The sequence below is a fragment of the Monodon monoceros genome, unplaced genomic scaffold (genome assembly GCF_005190385.1).
Source record: "Monodon monoceros isolate NGI ecotype Baffin Bay Population unplaced genomic scaffold, NGI_Narwhal_1 Super_Scaffold_2, whole genome shotgun sequence".
NCBI lineage: Eukaryota > Metazoa > Chordata > Mammalia > Artiodactyla > Monodontidae > Monodon > Monodon monoceros.
In genome coordinates, this window is record NW_021703776.1 from 419,628 (window position 1) to 437,708 (window position 18,081).

The 18,081-nt window shown below is 44.2% G+C and overlaps 1 protein-coding gene across 1 annotated transcript in view; it reads left to right on the plus strand.

Annotated features, from left to right (window-relative positions):
• The window catches only part of ABCA13 (ATP binding cassette subfamily A member 13), a 262,933-nt gene that overhangs the window by 124,237 nt on the left and 120,615 nt on the right, over nt 1–18,081 (plus strand). Inside the window, 2 exon segments of the mRNA XM_029233962.1 lie at nt 6,414–6,662; nt 12,258–12,350. Of these exon segments, the coding sequence (XP_029089795.1) occupies nt 6,414–6,662; nt 12,258–12,350 (342 nt within the window).

Genomic DNA, 18,081 nt, shown 5'->3' on the forward strand with positions numbered 1-18,081 from the left:
CTGGACGCGCAGGCTCAGCGGCCACGGCTCACGGGCCTAACTGCTCTGCAGCATGTGGGATCTTCCTGGACTGGGGCACGAACCTGTGTCCCCTGCATCGGCAGGTGGACGCTCAAGCACTGCGCCACCAGGGAAGCCCTGGATTTTGGGTTTTATGTTATATTAATAAGCAAACCAATGTGTCGCAAAATTTCTCCTTTCCTTTCACTTTTTTTCCCATTTTTTTCGGTTTTCTCTTTTTTCTCTTTACCTCTCCTTCCCCCCCCCCGTCCCCCTCGTCCTTCCTCTCTTAATAGGAGGATATTTGATTTTGTTAGTTTTTCTTCTTTAAATGGTATGAATTATCATTCATAGTTCGGTCATAATTTGCATAAATGTCACACAATTATAGTCTTTACCAGGACAAAGATTGGGGACCACCCCACCTACGTCTTTTGTGCCCTGAATGGGGTCACTGGCGGCACACTGCCTGTGCAGACGTCAGTGTGTCCACACGAGGTTGGGATTCCTGGGTCCTGGTGCTGGGACACATTTTCAACATTAATGCCCATCTGCAGGTGTTTACCTGTTTGATTAAAAGCCTACCCCCCAGGAGCCATCTGGCACTGTTAGTTTTCCATACAGCTTGCTGATTCTGTTTTCTGGATTGGTGAGAACAGATGAAATGATTTAAGCCTTTTCCTGTCTGCTAATGATTTTGGAGTCCCAGATCATGACTGGGGCGCAATAGAAAATATAGTCATCCCTCAGCATCCGAGGTGGGATTGGTTCCAGGACCCCTGTGAATACCAAAATCCCTAGATGCTCAAGTCCCTTATATAAAATGGTGTAGTATTTACATATAACCTACACACATCCTCCTGTATGTTTTAAATCATCTCTAGATTAGTTATAATACCTGATACAATATATATGTTCAGTAAATAGTTACCAGTGTGTGACAAATACAAGTGTTGCTTTTTGGAACTTTCTGGAGTTTTTTTTCTTGAATGTTTTCTGAGGCAGATATGGAGGGTCGGCCATATCCCTAATACCTGATGTACCATGTTTCTGACTCAGAGCCCATGTCTACTCCAAGGAGATCCTCCCCACGCCAGGCACCCTCCCTACCTGTCAGAGAACACCTTTTACTCCTTGAATTCCTGGCAGTGGTAGCCCCTTGGAGAAGTCTGACCCACTGTTAAATACAGTACACTGTGTTGGTCAATTGTCACGTTTCATTACGTTTGACTCTATTAGAAGATTAAAAGCTTTGAGAACTTTATTCAAAGAGAAAACCTAAGGAACTAGCATAGCACTTACACGTATTAAATGCTGTGCTTTGTTCTCCCAAATTAACTCACTTCACAATTTCTCCTGAACTGTGTGTATTTATAAATAAGTGAAAGGTTTGAATCACATTATTTTAAAGATCCACAACTCTAAAATTCTCTTAACTCAGTGAACAAAGAAAGATACTATTTCTATTTCATAAAATCGTGCATCTCCCAAATAAGTATACAGTCTTTACAGAATAATTATTGATTACAAGATGCATAAATATTCATTGTTCAAAAAACCAGAAAACTGTGAAGAAGAAAAAGTAGCATGATCTCACCACACAAATAAATAGAAATCTTTAATAAGTAGGTTGAAAATGTATATAGTACTTTAACTTTTTAAAAAAGATATTTATTTATTTATTTAGTTGCACTGGGTCTTAGTTGTGGCAGGTGGGCTCCTTAGTTGTGGCTCGTGGACTCCTTAGTTGTGGCATGCGAACTCTTAGTTGCAGCATGCATGTGGGATCTAGTTCCCTGACCAGGGATGGAAGCCGGGCCCCCTGCATTGGGAGCACGGAGTCTTATTCACTGCGCCACCAGGGAAGTACCACTTTAATTTTTGAATCTAAAAAATCACTTGGTCAAATTCAAATAGTGTATAGAGTGTAGAAATTATTTCATAAAAGACAACAACTTTTCACTAAAGTATATACACCAAAACAGTAATAATTTTTCTAGTTTAATATTAGTATTGTTAGTAAATTATATTCATTCTATATGTGTTATTTTGTAACACATTTTTCTCCATTGAGTGGTTGTATTTTAAATTGTTCAATTAATCCCCTGTGTCAGACAACTTCTTGCTACTATTCTTATAAGATGTAACAAACCACCTTGTTTGCTATATTTGATGAATTTCTATTGCTTTTTGACAAATCCAACTCTTGGATTGGAATTAAGCTGATCAAAGGTGGTTCATATTTGCCTCCCCCAGAAAGACTGAACAGGTCTGTTCTCCCAGCAGCACTGTTAAGAAGGCCCATTTCCTAAAACACTCAGTAATAATAGGGATGGACATTGTTTTTAATCCTTACCATATTGATAATCTGAAAATTTATTTTCCAGATACATTCTCTTACATAAAATATCTGATTTTGCAATAAACATATATTAGTTATTTTGTATTTTTTTTAAAAGGAACTGCATGTTCAGGCATGCTGTTTGCCCAGTTTTCTTTTGGAACATTCATTTTTCAAAAATTGACTTGAAGGCATTACATTTATAATGCTTTGTTTTAAAATCTTCACGAATATTTGGATGAACTTGGCAACGTGGAGATCGCATTCTGGGCTGGATGCTGAGTCTTTAAGTAATCTTTTAACGATTGAAGCCACCTGACCAAAAAGAGTCTTTGGACATCTTCCCTAAGCAATTTTATGGTCAGTGTAAATGGGAGTGAATAATTATGGATGTAACTGGAGTCCTTGAATATAATTGCACTCATAAGTCAAATGAGATAATTCATAACAATTTGGTCCAGTATTCCAGTTTTGTCTGTTAAATTATTCATACGAATACTTTCATGAGTTTAGCTGTGAATATTTGATTGGTGGTTGGGTAACTGACATCAACCATCTTAGCTCTTTATTTTTCCAATTTGTGTCTAATTAACATATATGGGAAGGTGGGGAAAATTTGTTTTTCTTAATATAAGAAACACCTTTCCCCACGGACTTACTGAGGCTGTCTGATGAGCATTTACTAGGACTGGTAGTTTCATAAATGTGGTAATAATAATCCTCATTACCTCAAGGGAAAATACTACAAGTCTCTATTTTACAACTGGGGGAAATGGCATCCAGAGAGGTTAGGTAAGCTTCCAGAAGTCACACAGCATGTTGGTGGCTGAGACTGGATTCAAATCCTGGTTTACATGGATTGAAAGATGGAGCCGTCCCCACGCCACAGTGACGCTTGTGGTGGTCCCCTATGGAGCATGGCCAGAGGGCACAGGGACGTAGTCTGACCCGGGCCCAGCTCCTCCATCACCAGGCAAATCCACCACCCAGATGGTCACGTGCTTTTTCCATTTTGTAGTGCCTGCTGTGCGGACAAAACCCTCTGTGACTTGAACAGGGGCTTGCAGTCACGGCCTGTGGTGCACGTATGTGAGAAGGTGCACAGTGTGGTAGCAGCTGCGGTGGCCAGATGTGCAGTCGAAGGATGCTGACCCGAGGGGTGTGGCTTCCGGCAGGCAGTGACCAGAGGTGTGGTGGAGGCACAAGCCCCCGGGCCCACCGGTGACTTTCAGGTCCTCTTGAATGGAAACAGTGAGGCGTCTGTCTTGGCGGTGAAACAGCTCCTGAGCCAGAGGCCGTGAGGACAGCAAGCAATCATCTCAGCAGTCATTTTGGAATCTAGGGGTTTGGCAACCAACATCTCAGTTATTCCTGCTTGAGTTAGATAATTCATGTAATTACCCTAATAGGTCTGCATACAGAATGCCATGCATCAGTATTATCCGACATTAGAATCTCCTAAAATGATCAGTAAGGGGGTATTTTGTATTCGTGTCTACGTTTATATGATGAAGGATCAAATTTAGCTTAATATACCTTTTCTAGCACTAGAGTCTCTCTATCTGCTGATTTAATAATGCTTTATGAGAGTTATATATGAATCACCATTAGTTGTGCATTAAATCACAATTCTTTTTTTTTTTTTGCGGTATGCGGGCCTCTCTCTGTTGTGGCCTCTCCCGTTGCGGAGCACAGGCTCCGGATGCGCAGGCTCAGCGGCCATGGTTCACGGGCCCAGCCGCTCTGCAGCATGTGGGATCTTCCCAGACCGGGGCACGAACCCGTGTCCCCTGCATCGGCAGGTGGACTCTCAACCACTGCGCCACCAGGGAAGCCCAAATCAGCAATTCTGTAACCCAGCTGAGCATCAGAATCCCCTGGGAAGTTTTGTCTTCTTCTTTTTCTTTTTAAAGCGGATTTTAATCTCTGAGTCTGTGAAGATCTGATTCTGTCTGAGGTGGGACCTGGAAATAAGCATTTAAAACAAGGTCCCCAGGTGAATCTGAAATGTAGCCGGAAGTATTAACCACTGTTTTCACCACAAGCCCAGCCTCATGAGAGAGCGCTGCTTGTTTTATACTAAAATGTTACTTTGTATCATAATGTGCATCTCATCATGTGACCTTCAGTGCAGTAAAGCCTGTCAACCCTAATCTTCAAAGCATCTGGTAAAGGGCTTCACCTTCTTCCACCTGCCACGCGTACTCAGCGCTTCACACAGTTATCCGCCGGATATGCCACGCTGGTTAATAGCTCATGTGCTGGTCTTTAAACATCCAGATTTCCTTGACTGCCTTCAAACATCTCCTGGTGGGTCTTAAGGATTCTGCCTAAATGTCCCCACTTTCCCCCTAAACCTCCCAAGACTGCGTCTTTGATTCCAATCCTTGAAGCACTGCCCACCACATTACACTAGTTTACAGTGTGTTGGGTTGTTTACATTTTTATCTCAATCCCTGTGTTACACCTTTTTTGAGGACAGAAACCAAAGAGCCAGAGCCTGCACACGCTGGCTCTCAGGGAGGATCTACAGATGAGGGGGTTCTTTCAGATACGCATTTTCTTCTCCAGCTGTGCCTCTGCAGCTCTGCTCTCAGTGCTTTTATCTTTCAAGATGGTAGTTTCTTTAAAAATGTTTTCTTCCGGGACTTTAAACTTATTCACTGCTCTTTTATTAACTGTATTTCAGTTTGATGTTTGTAAGCAGTACAGTCAATTTAGCATATCTGTTCTTTGTTTCTTCCTTTTTTTTTTTTTTGTCCGCACTGCATGGCTGGTGGGATCTCAGTTCCCCGACCAGGGATTGAACCTGGGCCGCGGTGGTGAAAGTGCAGAGTCCTAACCACTGGACAGCCAGGGAGCTCCCACATCTGTTCTTTCAGAGGCCGCTTTTCTTGTGCGATACTTTAGGAGGAACCAGTGGGGGGTCCGTGGGCCTGGCCGAGGTTCAGTGCGTCGTCCTTTAGATGTGCCTGGCTGGAGGCTGCAGTCCACGGGCCTCTCTGTTTGCTCCCAACTTTGCATCCTCAGCTGTATACAGAATCTGCTCTCACGGGCTGTTTGGCCGGAATGGGGGCAGGTTCACTGCACAGAGTCTGTGGACCCCAATGACCGCCCTACGAGGGAGCCTGGCAGGAGGACCGGGCCAGGTCGCCCAGTTCGTGCTGTGCTTTCCGGGTTTACCTTTTGCCTCTCTGTTTGAGGAGGGCTGTTATCAGATTTGCTGCGTAAGGAAGGAGGCCGGTGCTGAGGCAAGGCCGGGACCCCCTGCCCCGGCCCCGTGAGGCTGCCCCAGCTCCTCCTCACCGGGGATGCCCCGGATATGGTGGAGGATGCAGGGTGTGGGGGTCCGCAGGGACCTGGGGAGAGGCAGGCATGGTGCCGCCCGAATCCTGACCAGGATGTAACCTGCGAGGGGGAAGACACGGGGTGAGAACAGAGGAGGAGAGCCAGGAGAGGGAGTGCCCTCTCTGCCACCTCCCACCCCTCCCTCGGGGACCTTGGAACGTCTTGGTTTTGTACTTTTTTTTTTTTTTTTTTTTTTGCGGTACGCGGGCCTCTCACTGTCGTGGCCTCTCCCGTTGTGGAGCACAGGCTCTGGATGCACAGGCTCAGCGGCCACGGCTCATGGGCCCAGCCACTCCGCGGCATGTGGGATCGTCCCGGACCGGGGCTCGAACCCACGTCCCCTGCATTGGCAAGCGAACTCTCAACCACTGCGCCACGAGGGAAGCCTGGTTTCGTACTTCTTGTGCGAGAATGCAGGCTCATGTCGCAGGCTTTGTTTTAACCCGTGAGAATAAACACAAGCCCCGTCTCCCCATACTTTTGCGTCTGCCTGCCCCCCTTCAGAAGTAGGAGCGGAGTGGGGGCCACCGAGACTTCTGTCCTTGTGTTTCATATCGCGAGACGCCCCGTGTGTGTAACTTTCTGGTGTGTCCTTAGGGTAGAGTGGGAGCCGCTGGTGCTCCTGGGCTCAGGGATCAGTGAAGGGACCTGCACGACGGGCGGCGTGTCGGGGATGCCACGTGGGCCCTGGGCACTGACCTGCCGTATCTTCCCGTCCCCTCAGATGGCACGCCTGCTGGGTCCCCCTGGTGCGGGGCGGCGCCCTGCTCTGGGCACAGACGGCCGCCCTCCTGCTGAAGCGGCTCCGCCACTCGGGTCGGGCCTGGAAGGGCACCGCCTCCGACCTGCTGCTGCCCGTGCTCTTCGTGGCCTTGGCGATGGGCTTGCTCATGGTGAGGCCTTTGGCCGTCGGCTGCCCTCCCCTCAAACTGACACCTGGCCATTACGACATGGCCAAAACCTACTTTTTCAGGTAAGAACATTTTTTGGCTTCTTCCCTTCTATTTCCAAATTATGTCAGGACAGATTAGGAATAGCAGTAGCTCTGAGTCTTTAAGAATTTCAAACATACATGCGTTGTCATCGTTTTGGAGGTCGGTGTTCCCGAGGGTGAGCACTGAGAAGCTCCTGCTTCTTTCGGGGCCTGTCTTACGACAGATGCTGAGGACAGATGCGGCAAGCCTGGTCCAACCTCTGTGCCCCCCGGGCTCCCCTTGGTGGAAGGGGACACGGCCGCTGACATGCAGAGAGTGGGGCTCACAACCGCCCACGGGCCCTGAGCTGGGACTGGGAGGGCTGCATGTGGTCCAGAGTGGTTAGGACTTTAGAAGAATATATACATTGTCTATTTCACAAACCCTCCAAGGCTGCTTCTGGGACACCGGCCCTTAGCTGCACGCCCCCCTCTGCAGAGAAATGTCTGGATTTTCTCTCAAAACAGGAGGGGGCCCCGGCACAGCCCCAAGCCAGATTAAGTCCTGTTCTGCCAATACGTTCAGGCCAGTCTGAGTGTTGCCGCCAGATGAGTTTACGTAGGAAATTCTCAGAGCCTCCAGGGGTGTTGTTTCACCCACGGGGGGCTGGGGACCCGGGAGAGGTCCCGGCCTCCTGAGAGCCTCGCCCTGGGTGGGCTGGTCCCTCTGGACCAAGTTCAGAGCATCTTCGCTGAGCATCTGCCACGGCCGGGATCTGGGCGTCTTTACACCGAGTGCCGAGCCTGGACCATCTTCCTTCCAGCAGGCCCTGCTCAGTCCCATCGGGGCCAAGACCCGGACTCGGGGCGCCTGGTCCACACTGAGCAGGCATCTTCATCGGGCCGAGCATGGTGTGGGCAGCCAGGAGGTCGGGGGTAGGTTTGCTTTTGTCAAATGCGTATCTTGATGAAAGTACTGAGCTGCATTGTCTAGGCTCTGAGTCCTTGCTGATCTTTTGCCACTTTTACAACGGTATGTGTTGTGGAGTTAAACAAATAGAGGCACAAAAGGAAAAGTCGAGAATGAACTGTTTGGTTGGCTTCTATCTCCCTGGTAACGGGATCCCCCCACCCACCCAGCCTTGTGTGAAGAACCATGCATCTGTCCCGAGCATTCCTTTCCAAGAGGGGTCCTCCTCTCTGGCCCAGTGCTTTATTTACCTGCTCTCACCCCTCATTTATGGAATGGTTAAATGTGTGAGAATGTCCACTAATGCTTCTTACTGGCCGGATGTTCAGATTTCTGTTGCACTCCTCAGGTATGTAGGAGCTGTGACTATTTTGAGCTTTTCAGTTACAAAATTGCAACTGTCCATTTTTTTCCCACCTTCATACATTTCCATCACAAGTTTTTCAGGGGTAACATCAGTATTTTCAGGAAGCTGAGGAGGCTTCTTACATATCTGATGCTCATTTTCTCATCCTTACAGACGGGCCGGGCCATGGGATAGGGTGTGTGATCTGTCAGAAATCGCGTATTTCCCCTCTTCTAATCTCTAGTTTCAGACTAAGCAGAAAGAACGAGTTTCCGCGTCGTTAGTTTTTGTTTAGTAGAGTAGCAGTCTACCTAGTTATGAGGGAAAACTATAAAACGCTGCCCGAGATGGCTCATGCGGATGCAGACTCCCCTGCTCTTCTGGGCTCTCCGCGTGGGCGAGGAGGGGCCTCTACCCCTTCGGGATGCACAGCTGCTCTGCTTAAGGCTCAGCACGGACACCACTGCCTCCTTCTGTGTCCTCCTTCTGCTCTAGTGGGGTGACCACGTGTCCTGCCTTGCTCAGAGGTGAGGCCTGTCATCTTGGCGTCCATATTAATCATGCCCTTTCACTCTCAGAAGTGTCCTGGAAACCGTGTCTCAGTTTCAGAAAGTCCTGTGTAGGCAAGTGACTCTCAGTTGCTGTTACTTTATTTATTTAATTCTGGTTCAAGGTGTCTATTCATTCAGCGAATTTGCTTTTATTGTGGTAAAATATATACAACACAAATTTTACCATTTGAGCTATTTTTAAGTGTATCTGCATTATATTCACTGAGCATCTGTGCTGTTTGAGTTTCTCTGGCTGCTGGGACCCTCGGCCGTGTCTGTCCTGAGATGCCCAGGCAGCCACGCTCCCTGGCTCAGGAGTAGGAAGGCGTCTGCTTTCCTCCTTCGGGCCAAGAGACCAGGGAGGCTGAAGTCCGCAGGTCTCCGAGGGCCACCTTCTGCAGGATGGACCTTTTTCCTCCCCACCCCGGGTGCTTTGCACCTGTTCTTCAAATGCCGTCCCTGTGTTGCCCGGCCTGAGGCACCTCTGCCTGTGGAAGTTCCCACGGAGCCCGCGGACCCCTGGAGCCATTGCCGGTCAGTCCAGGGCTGGCACGGGGCAGGGGTATGGGGGGAGGCCCATGCAGGCTGCTTTCTCGAGTTGGTTTGATCTCCATCTGCGTCAGAGTCATCTGGGACTCTTGTTAACACGAAGCCCCTTGGGGTGCTGGTGAAGAATATGCGCTGGTTCAAGCAAGCCCCTGATCACGCTGCTGCACGTGTAGTTTTGAGAAATGCTGACGTGGAGAGGAAGCAGTGCCCCATGTAGGAAATGCCTCAGGAATCCCAGTCAAGCACTCTTTCCAATCCCTAGAGCCTGGTAAGGACAGGCTTCATGTGCTTCTAACAGCACTTTAAATACAGCCAAGAGTTTGAAGACAACCAAAAAGAAATAGTTTAAGAACAAGCATTTGAATTTTACGGCAACAGGGATAGTTTAAAGCTAGTTCTTTTTTCCTTGTTTTTCAAGTGACCTCTAGACCTAAGCCAAAGAGTAGTAAAAAGTAAACCATAACTTTGAAACTTGCTCTTAGTAATTATTCCAAGTAAACTACTTTGTGGATCAATATTTTTTTTTCAGAAAAAAAACATTTCAAACTTTCATATTTGTTCTTGGGTTAATGGGCCAAAAGAGAGCTATTCAGAGTATTTCCACAGATGCCACAAATAACGTTTTCATTTTATGGGCAACATTTCCATGGAAAATACGTCCCTTTCCTTCTAAAAGTGTGTTCTCATTTGTCAGAAACAGAGGTCACTCTGCCTACTTATGAGACATAGCTTTGTTGTAAATTTCAGCATCTTTCATCGCTGTGTGTCTCTGGACACAGCTGTATGGAATCAGATTAGGCCAGTTGTAAACCACCTGGATATTTAAAAATCTTGGTTGTATTTCATGCAGTGGGGAAGAAGGTGTTTTCCTATAAATAGTTATTCTTTTTTTTTTTGCGGTACACGGGCCTCTCACTGTTGTGGCCCCTCCCGCTGCCGAGCACAGGCTCCGGACGCGCAGGCCCAGCGGCCATGGCTCACAGATCCAGCCGCTCCGCGGCATGTGGGATCCTCCCGGACTGGGGTACGAACCTGTGTCCCCTGCATCAGCAGGCGGACTCCCAACCCCTGCGCCACCAGGGAAGCCCGTAGTTATTCTTTTTGGTTTTGGATGCTATAGCGGTGTTCACATTCCAACTTAGGCCTGAAAGTAAAGTTGTCCTCAGCTCGGTGTAGTGAGCTGTTCTTTCTTTTCCATTTATAATCGGTCCTTTCTGAGAGGTAAGAGGTCTGGGAAGATCACATTGCGGGAAGTAAAATAACTGGGTAGAGATGAAGGAGTAGGCCTGTGATTTCAGTGCATTAGCAAGATGACAGTTTGTTCCACAGAGTGCTTTTGAGAATCGGCTGTGTTCTGACTACTGTCCTAAGCCTTCCCATTTCTCTCATGGATTGTTTTGTTCCGCGATGAGAAGCCCACAGTTAAGCCAGTGGAGATGTTGCAGCCACTGGGAGGAAACGGGATAGAAGAGGTGGCAGAGGGGGGCTCACAGGAGGAGGAACTTGGGGCTTAGTGGCTGGAGACAGTGTCCAACCAGGTAGCAGGGAAGCAGATGCCCTTCAGAGGGAGCTGGTCCGCCCCGTCAGAGGGCGGTTCCCCTGGGCTGGGCCGGGGTGCCTTCTGGGAGAGAAAGTCGGGAAGAGCAGGGAGGGACTTGAATACTCTTTCAAGGCTCATAGGTGACAGGGAACCAGTGATATATTTTGAGCAGAGAATACACCAGGTTGCTGCATGAGAGGCTCACTGCCGATTATGGAAATTGGGAATCTCTGTAAAGTCCCCGTCTGTGCTGAGGCTGCACTGCTCGAGGATGGACATTGCGCCTCATTCTGGGCTTTGACGTGTACTTTCAGGAAGTGGGGTGCACGAACCTCACCTACCCAGACCTCCCCAGGTTTAATCGCTGGTAGAAAGTCAAAAGGTGTTCAGGAGTCAACTCTGCTTTGTCTATAAACAAAGAACTCGATTAGAAGAATCAGTGGTTGAAGGTTACTTTGCAGTGTCTACATTTCTTAAGAGAAGCTAATGTTGACGTTCTTTAGAAAGAAACATTTATGCTCATTTGTTAAGTTATATACTGCTTCTTTCCAAAAATTTGAGGTCATCGTTCACATGCAAATGATCTATCATTTTTTCCTTTATTTTGAGGATAAGTGTTCCCAGCGATGTCTATTCAAAAGCATTTTGTAAATTACATGATATAAGTTCTAGAAAGTAATAAATCTCTATTCTTTCATAAACACTTATCATCCGGAATTTTAATTAATTGAAATGAGCCCCACTTCTAATCAGCCAGGTTTAAGATATCGTCTCCTTTACATTTTCTCAAGCCAAGATATTTCTTACAATTGATGGATAAAATTTAATGTAGAGTTTGTTTCTGTATCTCTCCCAGACGATAAGAATAGTGCGTCTTATCTTTGATGGTGTCTTCAATAAGGAGATTCCATCTTGGTGGCCTTGGTTCCCATGGATGCTGCTTGAACTGTGAACAGACTTCTGAGATTTGTGCCAGTAAAAGAGATACTATAATTCATTGTGTCCTTAAAGCATACATAAGACTTCTTACCAAGAAAATGTTCAATATAATTCACATATAGAAACACACAAGAAAACAGATAGAAGAAGTTGTTTTGTGGGACTTCCCTGGAGGTCCAGTGATTAAGACTTCGTGCTTCCACTGCAAGGGATACGGGTTTGATCGCTGGCCGGGGAACTAAGATCCCACGGCTGTGCAGCGCAGCCAAAAACATAAATAAATAAAATAAAAAAATTAAACGACTTTATGAAAAACAGAAGTTGTTTTGTTGCAGGGCTATGCTATAGGACACATACTGATAGCAAATCAGAGCTCTAGCAGTCAGAGAACAGTTTTATAGACTTTAATGTAGTAACATGATGTAATACAATGCAGCCTTTAAAATTAATTTTTAAAAAACATACAAAAATGCCAGAGTTGGTAATATTATAATTTAAAGTGAAAGGATGAGAAAAATAATACACTTGAATGCAAGTATATAAAAATGCATTATCTGTGGTGGTAAAACCGTGCTTTTAAGACATCTCTTCATCCGGTTGCTGGTTTGGCTTCACCATAAAAAAGGTGAACGATTAGCTCTATCTGTGCTGCTAGGAACATGTGCCTGGACAGTTGGCCTGGGCTCTCTCTGACAGACTGTCCTGTGAGCTCCCAGGCAAGTACTAACCTCCCACCTTGTTTCCTTTGTCTCATGACAAGCAGCAGTGAGAACGGTGACGTGGAGCTCGGCCGCGTGCTTTTGCAGAAGTTTGGGGATCAGGACCTGCTCTGTGCTGACTTACACTCAGACCTGTAAGTGTCCGATGCAGAAATGCAGCCTCCAGCCAGCCGCCCCCAGGCTGGCAGGACTGGCTTCTCCAGGACTGTGTCACCTGTTCTCACTGTAGGGCTGGGACTGAGCAGGCCTGAGGGTGCTGCCGTCTAAAATGACCTGAGGTAAGCTTCATCATCGCCCCTTCCCTTCCTTGGTGAATACATGCTTTATATCATTGCAAAAAACATTAATTAACAATGAATAACATTCCCTTTGCTAACTAAAACCCCCAAAGAACAAAGCTAAAAGAATAAGGTAGCAATTAAGTATGAAATATGTAGTAACTGTTGTTTGCTTTTGGGGTAAACTTGTACCTATGAAAAGATTAATTGTACTTTTTTTAACTAAAGGGAGTGAAAAAGTCCGTAACATCAGTGTGGGTGTGAATTACTTTGAAGACTTTTTTTTTCTAGGTTTTGCAAATGATACTATAGAGATGACCTTTCATGAAACCTTGATAAAACATGCCTTTCTTCATAAACATACCTTTCTTCTCTCTTTCTTATTTTGCTCGACTGTTATTTATTGAGGATCTACTATAAATATCATGTTGTTGTAGGAACCAGGATTGATGGAGCACATGGCCCCCGCCTCAAGAATTTACAAATGGGGAAAGTGATAAAAACCATAATGATGTATGAAGTACTAAAGTGTATGGTTTTCGTAATAAATATAAAAATCCAGACAGTAATACAATATTGGCATATGTTTTCCTAATTTGGGATGACATTCTGTGCATTAGTCATGTTGGTGATTAGCACAAGACCGAGTAACTGTTAGCGGTCTCAGTGAGGAAGAATTAATAGAAAATTAATTACATTGTTTCACTTTAGTTTTCTCTTGAAAAAGAAAGTCATTTTTTTTTAACTAAATAAAAGCTTCCATAGTGATGCTTTTATTTCCCTTCTGTCCAAAGAAACACACAGGATGTAAAAAGCGTCTACCTTTGAGAAATTGAAATATAACCTGTGGCCCTGAAGGGTGTAGTCTGGGCCCAACCTGGCAACAAAGAAAGAACAGTTGGCAGAAAAAAAGGTATATATATATTTTATTGGAGTATAATTGCTTTACACTGTTGTGTTAGTTACTGCCAGACAGTGAAGTAAATCAGCTATATGTATACATATATCCCCTCCCTCTTGGACCTCTCTCCCCCTCCCATCCCATCCCACCCATCTAGGTCATCACAGAGCACTGAGCTGAGCTCTCCACCTTCCCCCATGTGTCTGCACATCCGTTCTCTATGTCTGTGTCTCTATTCCTGCCCGGGAAATAGGTTCATCTGTACTATTTTTCTAGATTCCACAAATATGCGTTAATATATGATATTTGTTTTTCTCTTTCTGATGTACTTCACTCTGTATGACAGACTCTAGGTCCATCCACATCTCTACAAATGATCCAATTCCATTCCTTTTCATGGCTGAGTAATGTTCCATTATATATATGTATCACATCTTCTTTATTCATTCCTCTGTTGATGGACATTTAAGTTGCTTTCATGTCCTGGCTATTATAAATAGTGCTGCAATGAACATTGAGGTGCGTGTATATTTTTGAATTATGGTTTCCTCCAGGTATATACCCAGGAGTGGGATTGCTGGGTCATATGGTAGTTCTATTTGTAGTTTTTTAAGGAACCTCCATACTGTTCTCCATAGTGGCTGTATCAATTTACATTCCCACCAACAGTGCAGGAGGGTTCGCTTTTCTCCGCACCCTCCAGCATTTATTGTTTGTAGATTTTTTGATGATGGCCATTCTGACCAGTGTGAGGTGATACCTCATTGTAGTTTTGATTTGCCTTTCTCTAATGATTAGTGATGTTGAGCATCTTTTCATGTGTTTGTTGGCAATTTGTATATCTTCTTTGGAAAAATGTCTATTTAGGTCTTCTGCCCAGTTTTGGATTGGGTTGTTTGTTTTTTTGATATTCAGCTGCATGAGCTGTTTGTATATTTTGGAGATTAATCCTCTGTCCATTGATTCATTTGCAAATATTTTCTCCTGTTTTGAGAGTTGTCTTTTCACCTTGTTTATGGTTTCCTTTGCTGTGCAAAAGCTTTTGAGTTTAATTAGGTCCCATTTATTTATTTTTGTTTTTATTTCCATTTCTCTAGGAGGTGGGTCAAAAAGGATCATGCTGTGATTTATGTCATAGAGTGTTCTGCCTGTGTTTTCCTCTAAGGGTTTTATAGTGTCTGGCCTTACAGTTAGGTCTTAGTCCATTTTGAGATTATTTTTGTGTATGGTTTAGGGAGTGTTCTAATTTCATTCTCTTACATGTAGCTGTCCAGTTTTCCCAGCACCACTTATTGAAGAGGCTGTCTTTTTTCCATTGTATATTCTTGCCTCCTTTGTCATAGATTAGGTTACCACTGCTGCATGGATTTAGCTCTGGACGTTCTATCCTGTACCACTGATCTATATTTCTGTTTTTGTGCCAGTACCATACTGTCTTGATTACTGTAGCTTTGTAGTATAGTCTGAAGTCAGGGAGTCTGATCCCTCCAGCTCCATTTTTCCTTCTCAAGATTGCTTTGACTATTCAGGGTCTTTTGTGTTTCCATACAAATTTTAAAACTTTTTGTTCTAATTCTGTGAAAAATGCCATTGGTAATTTGATAGGGATTGCATTGAATCTGTAGATTGGTTTGGGTGCTACAGTCATTTTCACTATATTGATTCTTCCAATCCAAGAACATGGTATATCTCTCCATCTGTTTGTGTCATCTTTGATTTCTTTCATCAGTGTTTTATAGTTTTCTGTGTTCAGGTCTTTTGCCTCCTTAGGTAGATTTATTCCTAAGTATTTTATTCTTTTTGTGGCAATGGTAAATGGGATTGTTTCCTTAATTTCTCTTTCTGATCTTTCATTGTTAGTATATAGGAATGTAAGAGATTTCTGTGCATTAATTTTGTATCCTGCAACTTTACCAAATTCAGTGATTAGCTCCAATAGTTTTTTGGTAGCACCTTTAGGGATCTCTATGTTTAGTATCATGCCATCTGCAGACAGTAACAGTTTTACTTATTTTCCAGTTTGGATTCCTTTTATTTCTTTTTCTTCTCTGATTGCCATGGCTAGGACTTCCAAAACTATGTTGAATGACAGTGGCGAGAGTGGACATCCTTGTCTTGTTCATGATCTTAGAGAAAATGTGTTCGGTTTTACACCATTGAGAATGACGTTTGCTGTGGGTTTGTCATATATGGGCTTCATTATGTTGAGTTAGGTTCCCTCTATGCCCACTTTCTGGAGAGTGTTTATCATAAATAGGTGCTGAATTTTTTCAGAAGCTTTTTCTGCATCTATTGAGATGATCATGTGGTTTTTATCCTTCAATTTGTTAATATGGTATATCACATTGATTGATTCGCATATATTGAAGAATCGCATTCCTGGGATAAACCCCACTTGATCGTGGTGTACGATCCTTTTAATGTGCCGTTGGATTCTGTTTGCTAGTATTTTGTTGAGGATTTTTGCATATATGTTCATCAGTGATATTGGCCTGAGTTTTCTTTTTTTGTGTCATCTTTGTCTGGTGTTGGTATCAGGGTGATGGTGGCCTCATAGAATGAGTTTGGGAGTGTTCCTCCCTCTGCTATAATTTGGAAGAGTTTGAGAAGGACGGGTGTTAGCTGTTCTCTAAATACTTGATAGAATTTGCCTGTGAAGCTGTCTGGTCCTGGGCTTTTGTTTGTTGGGAGATTTTTTTTTTTTTTAATTGGAGTATCTAGTCTTTCCAGAGGGATAAAGAAGTAGAGTCAATGCTTAGGGAGCGGAACATTTTCCGAATTCTGCTCAGACGTCTGTTTTACCTTCAGATACCGTTGGAGGAAGGGCAGCGGTTCCCAGAACTGTGCCCCCGCCTCCCCCAGCCTGTGGACCACGCTCACTGTTCCGCCCTCAACTTTCCTCTGCCTTCCTGGTCTGTTTCTGTTTCTGCCTCTTTCTTTGTGAAATCCTCATCTCTTAACTCATTCCTAATTTGTAACCATTTCTACTCTTTTCCTTGGTCAGCATGACAAAAAGCTGGGGGGCGGGGTGCCTTATACAAGGGGGTGCTTTGGATCCTTCTATCAATAATAATTTCTGTCCATGTTACACAAAAAGGCTTGATTTACTGAAGTCCCAGATCGAAGCAAAATGTTTTATTTAAAACAAATAGGTGTCCTTCTGTAAGTGTAAAACATTGAATTCAATATCTACATATTCCATTTTAGGCAGACTTTAGTCATCGTTTGATTATAAATTAACAGAAACATTTTAAAACAATAGATGAGATTCTGCGTATTGACTGTTTTTCTGTTCAGACTCTGAGCTTAGGTTGCGGGAGCCAAGTTGAACTCCTGCCTTTACCTCCTTTCACACAGAAGGCAGCAAAAATCTCCAGAAAAAGCTATTGTGGTATAAACATGAACTAAACTTTACATTTTCCCATTATAGTAGATGATGCCTAATTTAAGTTTTAAAATGCGCTGAAGTTCCCAGCCTTTAGAAGCAGACTGGGAGATTTCAATACCAAGGCTTATGTCCCAGGGCTTGTGTCTGGTGACACTCCAGCCGTGATTTCCCTACTACCCCTGAAGTAATTATCAGATACAGCAAGCAGTCCGATGAAACACATCACTCCCTTAGGTGATATTTCCCTGTTCACTTTCAAGACTCAAACTGGAGTCCCCATTGTCTGCTTAACCAAGAAAGTCACACCAGCAAAGCCTTGAAATTATTTTTGTTATTTCAGAAATTTACATGGAAATTGTACTTTGCTAACCTTGTTAATAGAAATGGTTAGGTTTCTTTTCATGGGACTGGATGTGTTTCACCTTGATGTTCTCACGTTGGAGCATCAAGGTCTGGAGCAAAAAGTGAGGGCTCGGAGGTCAAAAGACCGTCTTCCAAAGTGTGATGCTGGGTGAGCCCCTGGCCTCTGACAACCCCACTCCCTCTTCCCAAAAGTGAGGCTGGCAAGCGGTTGTAGTAAAAGCACCTAGCGGGGCACCTGTAGTTCAGTAAATGTCAGTTTCCTCCCTTCTCCCCCAATTTTTGAGTAAAACACAATTATCATTACTAAAGCAGACTTTGATTTACAAACATTAGTGAAAAAAAAAAAAGTATGAGGCCTAACAAGGAGAAATGTTATAGGGAGCTTTGGAATAAAATGGGTGGACCTGGAGATGATCATGCTAAGTGAAGCAAGTCAGACAGAGAAAGACAAACACCATACGACATGGCTTATATTCGGAATCTAAAAAAAAAAAAAGATACAAGTGAACTGATTTACAAGCGGACTCATAGACTTAGAGAATGAATTTATGGTAACCGGGGGGAAGGATGTGGTGGGGGGAGGGATAGTTAGGGAGTTTGGGATTAACATACACACACTACTATATATAAAATGGATAACCCACAAGGACCTGCTGTAGAGCACAGGGAACGCTGCTCAATATTATGTAACAATCTAAATGGGAATAGAATTTGAAAAAGAATAGATACATGTATATGTATAACTGAATCACTTTGCTGTACACCTGAAACTAACACAACATTGTTAATCAACTATGCTCCAATATAAAATAAAAATTAAAGAAAAAAATAAAGGGTTCTGAACCTCTGCTATAAGTTGTTTTCATAGCAATTTCTGTGGCACTGTGGTTCTTCATAATGGAAATTTAATACTAGTTGCCTTTCTTTAAATGATG